Genomic DNA, 7,098 nt, shown 5'->3' on the forward strand with positions numbered 1-7,098 from the left:
AGATAGAGATTTGCTATGGGGTTTTTTGTTGTTGTGGGGTTTTTTTTTTGATAAAAGGTATGTTATGATGTTGATATTGATTGATAGTAGCAAAAAACATGTAATTAGTAGAAGAAAATAGCAGGTTGTAATTAATATAAGTATGATTTCAACAATGGCTGAAGTTGATTATTAAATTTACTATAAGTATGATTTGTTGTTTTATGGGTTATTATACAAATCAAATTCAATACTCTGCTAATAAACATGCTGTAAAAACATGCAACATGCTGTAAAAACATGTTGTAATAACACATTGGCCTAAGTAAGAGCCCAAAATATAATAGGTTGAGTAAACAAATGCAGCCTAACAGAGTCAATGGCTCACAGGCACAGCACATAATAAAGTCAATGGCTAACAGAGTCAATGGCTTACAAGCACAACACCTAATATAGTCATTTGTCAAAGATTACAGCTCAATGTGATAACCACATAATCAATATATATGACCATCACAGAATTGGTTCATAGTTTCATAGGTACAAAGTACAATTGCTTGAGCTCCACCATCACTTAGCAAGCTACTTCTGACGCTTCTTGCGCTTCACCTGAATTCACAAAATGAACACAATCAGGGTTCACAAAGAACTCAAAACTTTATAGTTCTTTAGAAAATTGCAACATTTGACACTATGTACAATATATAATAGGCTGTATAAATAACTCCACCAAAATATAATGAACTGAAACAAATTTGCAATACCGGCTTCTTCACAGATTGCTGTGTTTCTGGAGCATCATTCTGAATTTGACATTTCTGAAGGCATAAACACATTGTGTAAATGTTTAATAATAAAACAGGCCTATAAATTTATATCAAAATGCTAACAAGTAACCGTGAAATACCTTAGGGGTGTTGTATCCTAACTCAACTAGAGTTTTGACCCTAGCCTCCTTTGTTCGCCCTATACGCGTCTTTTTTGAATTAATATCTCCAATGTAAAAGGCAGAGCTAATGGGGCTCTTGCTGATCTGTGATTGGTGAGAAGGAGTTGACAATAGAGACATTTGATTATTTGCAGGAGGTGAAGATGGTGAGGAACAATTTAAATTATCCAGTGATGGGTCATTGCCCAGGTCTTCAGCATCACACGCAGCCTACCAGAACTCATCATAAGGATTTGGACCCTTTCTCTTACGCCTCACCTGAGTTGACAGAATTATATATCAGTACAAACTCAAAACAAGCTAAAATATAGCAGTATAGAAGGAAGTAATATACCGGCTTCTTCACAAATTGGCTTGACTCTGGAAATTCAGTAGATTGCGGCTCACTTTGCAAGCCCTGAAGGCATAACACATAAGTACACAGTGCACCAATAAATGTTTTAAACACAATTAGTTATGGAATGGTAATACCTTTGCAGTTTTTAACTTGCTGGTCTTGTACCCTAACTCAGCAAAGCTTTTGTTCCTAGACCCCTTTGGTCGCCCTCTGGGTTTCTTTTTGATAATTGGATCTCGAATGTTGCAAGGGGACTTAGGTGGATGATTTCTTACTGGCGTATAGTGGCCGCCCCCTGAAATTTGTGGGCTCATAGCACCAAACTGAGTACTGGGAGATAATGGAGTAGTGGCATGGGGAGAAGTTGTTGCGGAGGGTGTTGCTTGAATCGTATTAGGGATAGGAGGAGAGGCTTTTGAGTTAATCTCTGGATTTGTTACCGCCAACTTTTCTAACAATTTTGCACGCTTCTCTTTCACCACCGCACGAAGCTAGAAAATTTCTGTGCGTACAGCCTCAACCGTCTCATCATCTACTAGAGACGCATCGTCACACAAAGCCTCAAGCTCAGGGATCAGGGAGTTGTACCTTTTGCATTCAGTGGTATGTGACGGATCATGGTAAGGAACTTTTACACGAGTGTGCCTCCTCACAACATCTTTCCGCCACCTAACAAATACATATTTTGGAGGAATTTCTTTAACCTTCCTATCATCCCACACTCTTATGATGTGCCTACATAGAATTCCATCCTTCTCAAACTTTCGACAGTCACATATACTGTCTTTTGTGACAGGATTAAAGGTAACTGAGTACAATCTTTTGAAGTCAGTCAGCTTTTCTTCAGTGGTACCACTTTTTTTAATCCAAACTCTGTCTTCAATTACATACTGAATAGCCCCAGAACTTATAACATCTTGGACCTTGGGAATCACATACAACATCCGCCCACATTCTTTTTGTACTTCTTGGAATTTTGCATCAGTGTAGATTTTTTGAAAAAACTTCTCCACTTTGAATCCACTAACAAGCCGCCTGACGTATTTGGAATCCCTGTCATCTGCATCAGTCTCATCACTGACCCTCTTCTTCAATGCCTGGCTATACTTTTCAGGGAATTCACATAATTTAGTGTGCCTATCAACAAAACCATTGAAGAAACTGTTTATGCTCTCCACCCTCTGCGTCGTTTTCATCCCCGCCCAAAAGTACTCCTGCATGAAAGCAGGCACCCACATGTGCCGCTCTACAAACAACGCTTGCAGCCACTCATTATCCTCTAGCTTATATAACTTCATTGCTTCGCACCATCGTGTATGGAATTCATCGATAGAAAAGCTGTCGTATATGACATTCTTTAGAGAATTTTTGAAGTCATTGTACCTGAAGTATGAATAAGGGTAAACAAAATAAAACCATCCTTAAGCAAACAAGAAGGGTAAAAACAAGGTAGGAACAGGACATAACAGCACCTACAAGAGTAGCAAAATAATATGAACAACCACCTATGAACAACCACCTATGTTGATACCAAACAATGGAAACTATGCAGGGCACAATTCCAAACCCTAAAACAGGACAAGTAAATGCACATAATCCGTTACCAAACAATAGATACTTACAGCTCACACTTGCCAAGTTTTTCTGGAAATTTTTTAAGGATGTGCCATATGCACCATCGATGCCGTGTGTTTGGCATAACTTCGGCTAAGGGCTTCCTCATTGCAGGTGCTTGATCTGTAAGGATGGCTTCTGGTGCTTTGTTGCCCATACAAGACAACCAGTGACGGAATATCCAACGAAATGTGTCGGAATCTTCTCGAGATATAAGAGCACAGCCTAACAAGAGTGAATGACCATGATGATTAACTCCGACAAAATTACAAAACGGGAGCTCATACTCATTGGTGAGATATGTTGCATCAAAACACACTACATCTCCAAAATCTTCATACGCGGCTATACTACGAGCATCAACCCAAAGTACATCCTTCAAGCGACCTTCATCATCTAACCGATGGACATGGAAAAAGTTATGGTTGTCCCCTTGCATGTAGTCAAAGTACTCCATCATAGCATTTGCATCTCCCCCCGCCATCTTCGAACGTTTTTTCTTATACACCTCATGTTGCATATCCTTGACATTAGGCAAGTTATCATTTTCGGTTCCCAAACAACCACGAATTTTAGTCACCGGTAGCCCAACCTCAAAATAATTAATCAACCTCTTACGAACAGTAGATGTCATTTTTTTCATACGATACTCTTTAACTAACTTAGCCATAGTGGGGTCCAGCTTATGAGTATGCTCCAATTCAACTGTTACCAAGACCCACAGCCCTTCCCTATTAACACTACCATAAATCCTAGCTTGACACTCACATTTTTTGGATTTTCTTTTGCACCGCGCAAGCTCATCCTCTACTATGTCCCCATTCCTGTTGCCAACACTTCCTCCAACTTCCATTTGCTTTTCCCTTTTCCTAGCCTCGCGTTGCGCCCTCAAATTGGGTGGACCCCAACACTCACACTTCCAAGTCATCCCCCTAATCTCTTTCTTATTAAGAGTATAAGCAGTTTGAACTCTACTAATTCCAAACCCGCACTGCTCTGCATAAGACTTATAATATACCTCAATTTCCTCCCAACCATTGAACATCATTCCAACTTTTGGGGGATCAACAGAGGTCATAACAGAGACCTTAGTTGTTGACACATTTGATTCAACAATCTAAATAGACTGAATTGGGGAAGAGGTTTGGATAGGGGTGTGTCTGTTATCATTATTCTCAACATATTTGGTGAGGGAAATATTGTCCAACTTATCTGTATTAAACACTCATCATCATGACCATTACTACATTCAACTTCAATCAAACTACCTACCCGATCTACTTCATCTCCATCCCTTAGCAATAACTCATCCATCTCAGCCAAATCACAGCATTACTCAACTATCATACCTATCCCAACAACAATATGACTCACTGTTATCACAACATTGCTCAAAAAACATACTAGTTCAATAAATTGTAAGTCACTACGCAATTCAGCTACATTACTCAAAAATCCACTTAATAAATCCAAGGCATAACAACCCAACCACAAATTCCAGATTTCAGTTACCAAATACCAGAGTTACAAAAACACGATATCCACTAGCTCAACATTGTGTTCTACATTCTTTCAATCAATATGAAATTTGAAAAAATATTGACAAAATAGTTTAATTACCAATTCGACATTATTTCAATCAAATTAAGAATGAGCTGAAATTAGGTAACAATTTCACAATCCAACATAAATTCACAATTCAGCAACATATATCAATTCTACAAGAAATCAAACTAAGATTCGACAGAATTTCACCTGAATAAAGCCGCGAAATGTACGATAACTCAGATCTGGGGAAACAGCCTCACCGGAAGAACAACAAATGCACGATAAATCAGATGTAACCCGCCTTACCTACTCAACAGAGCATTCATGTGGTAGAAGTAAAGAAACCGAGCAACTGCAGGGAGAGAGACAGAAGAACAATAGAAGAGAGGGTGGATCAAAGGGATCAACAGTGAAGTGAAGAAAGAGAAATAACAAAAGGAACAAACGGTGTTAACTTAGAAGAACTAACGGCTACTGGGCCCCATATTTGGTTAATAAATTAAGTTACCCAATTGTCCTACGTGGAGGGTGAGAGAAACATCAAAATTTCTCACCGAGCTTAACCTGGGCGTTCTCGATTAAAATAAATAAAATTATGTATGATCAATTCATAGGTTAATTCTTCGTAACTCAATAGGAAGTGCCTACTTTTTGTATGTATCTTATCTGTAACTAATATAACTAATATGAAAGTATGTTATTACTACTGACATCACTTCTGCAATGTGTCAGCTTCTTATTAAAAATAAACCCTCCAAAATTATAAATGACATCAATTTTTTTTTCTCCATTTCAAGATAAAGATAATGTTTGAAGTAGGTAGATTAATTTTTCTAAAAGCTTTTAGTTTTATGACTAAATTTTTCTAACTACAAAATTCCTTCTTTCCTCCTATAGACAACATTTTTTCCACGCTACATTTTAGAATGGTATGAGTTTGAATTTTCTACTCTTTATAAGTTCTCCAGGTATTTTTATAATTAAAAAAAATACACTAAACTGATAAAATGCTAACATTGTTTCGTTTATGAAGATACTAAGAATATTTAACATCTTTTTAGCTCAAATTTTCTAATAAGAGATATCATTATTTATTATGTTAATTCTTAAATTATTTATATTGCACACATAAGAGCAAATGCATTTGCTAAATTTGTGCATCGTACGAGACAAACTTAGTTATTAATATAGAGGATGATATAAAATTCTCTCCTTAGTTAATCCTGCTTTATTAATCCGATCCAATATGATGTCCTTCAAAAAAAATTTATTCCAATGTCACATAATAGTATTTTAAAATTTATTGCTATAATCCTTGTACTTCAACGGTTCAACCTACTAATTGTACCTACGCAGTATACTAAAATATACCCTTATCACTAAACTTATGTCCTAATTCCACCAATTTTTTATTTTTCATTTTGTTTTGAGGTAAAATTTTCATTTACTCACTTTTGTCATAATTTAGGAAACTTATGGGATAAAAATAGATTTATTAAAAGTTATATAATACTATTGAAAATAAAACCCTAAACTAACAATTTTATCCTAAAACCTATCCAAATTTTATAGAGAATAAAACTCTAAACAAACTATTTTATCTTATAAACTCTTTCTAAATCTATCCAGCATTAAATTTTAATCTAACTCTATTTAAATCTATTCAACATTAAATTATTATCATATGTGTCATATTAATAATTAATTATCGACTACATGGCGTGATACTTGGTGCAAAATTAGAATGTCAAGTGTTGTTGTACATGTCTTGTGACCTGGCTAAAAGTTTAACTTTATATATTACTTATATGATTAGTGGGTTAGAGGTTAATTAGAAGAAATGGGAGAAACTCGAGGGTAATTAAGGAAAAAGGTTTCCTCTCGCAAAAAAAAAAAGAACGTGAAGGTTTTTTTTACCCAAAAAGCTTTTAAAAGATTTTTTTTCGCAAAATGGTGCTTTTTAAAGGTTTATTTTGACAAATTTTCCTATAATTTTATAATAGAATGTGATTGGTTTTTAAATTAAAAAAAAAAAAAAAAGGTGAGTATAAATGAGTATGCGTAAGGAGGAAAGAGCGAGAATATAAAAAAATATTAAAATATTATATGTGGTGACCACTAGTGGGGTAAAAACTAGTACAATATTGTTAAAAATTTTCAAAAAAAAATATAGCAAGTAAAAACTACAACCATAAAATAAAAGTGGAACAAGTAATAAAATACATAGGCAGTATAAATGGTCAAAATTGCTATGCGGTACCACTTTGCATATACATTTTTACAACGATTGCAAAAGATCTTTTCTGAGTCATCGAGATGTCATTAAAATTTGAAGAGTTTGAATAATTAAGTACACACAACACATTGCATTTTAACAGGGGTTGCATTTAACAAATCCTACTACTCGGCTATGATTAGCACAAGGTTTAAGGTACAACGACACTTAGATGAAGATCATTTGGTATCATATATCTTCTTCGTCCCTTAGTAATTGAAATAGTCAAAGTTGGCACACATGCCAATATATGAGTTTGACCACCTGTATACACCTAAAAATGTCTTCTCGATTGAAACCCAATAATGATAAGTAAAACCTTTCACCGCTATTTGGTCTGAGTTGTGTGTTGAATCAAAGGAACATTATTTGAGTTTTGCTTAGAAATCCAAACCA

The 7,098-nt window shown here is 35.5% G+C and overlaps 1 protein-coding gene across 1 annotated transcript; it reads right to left on the reverse strand.

Moving 5' to 3' along the window:
• Positions 1-561: 561 nt before the first annotated feature.
• On the reverse strand, positions 562-3,957 carry LOC145565394 (protein FAR1-RELATED SEQUENCE 8-like). Its single transcript, XM_081625415.1, has 6 exons — positions 2,888-3,957; positions 1,778-2,648; positions 1,263-1,325; positions 887-1,138; positions 744-797; positions 562-588 (listed from the first exon to the last, which is right to left on the reverse strand). Exons 1-6 carry the CDS (start codon positions 3,955-3,957, stop codon positions 562-564), a joined length of 2,337 nt encoding a protein of 778 aa, XP_081481541.1.
• Between the last annotated feature and the right edge of the window lie 3,141 nt (positions 3,958-7,098).

This window comes from Chenopodium album, chromosome 10, assembly GCF_948465745.1.
Source record: "Chenopodium album chromosome 10, dcCheAlbu1.1, whole genome shotgun sequence".
Taxonomy (NCBI): domain Eukaryota; kingdom Viridiplantae; phylum Streptophyta; class Magnoliopsida; order Caryophyllales; family Amaranthaceae; genus Chenopodium; species Chenopodium album.

Bases quoted from the DNA above. Each gene is read 5' to 3' on its own strand.
- LOC145565394 (XM_081625415.1), bottom strand. From the start codon at position 3,957: ATGACCTCTGTTGATCCCCCAAAAGTTGGAATGATGTTCAATGGTTGG. The intron at 1,139-1,262 runs GTATATTACTTC...GAGTTCTGGTAG, and splicing joins GCCAATTTGTGAAGAAGCCG to GCTGCGTGTGATGCTGAAGA. The intron at 798-886 runs GTATTTCACGGT...TTATGCCTTCAG, and splicing joins TAGGATACAACACCCCTAAG to AAATGTCAAATTCAGAATGA.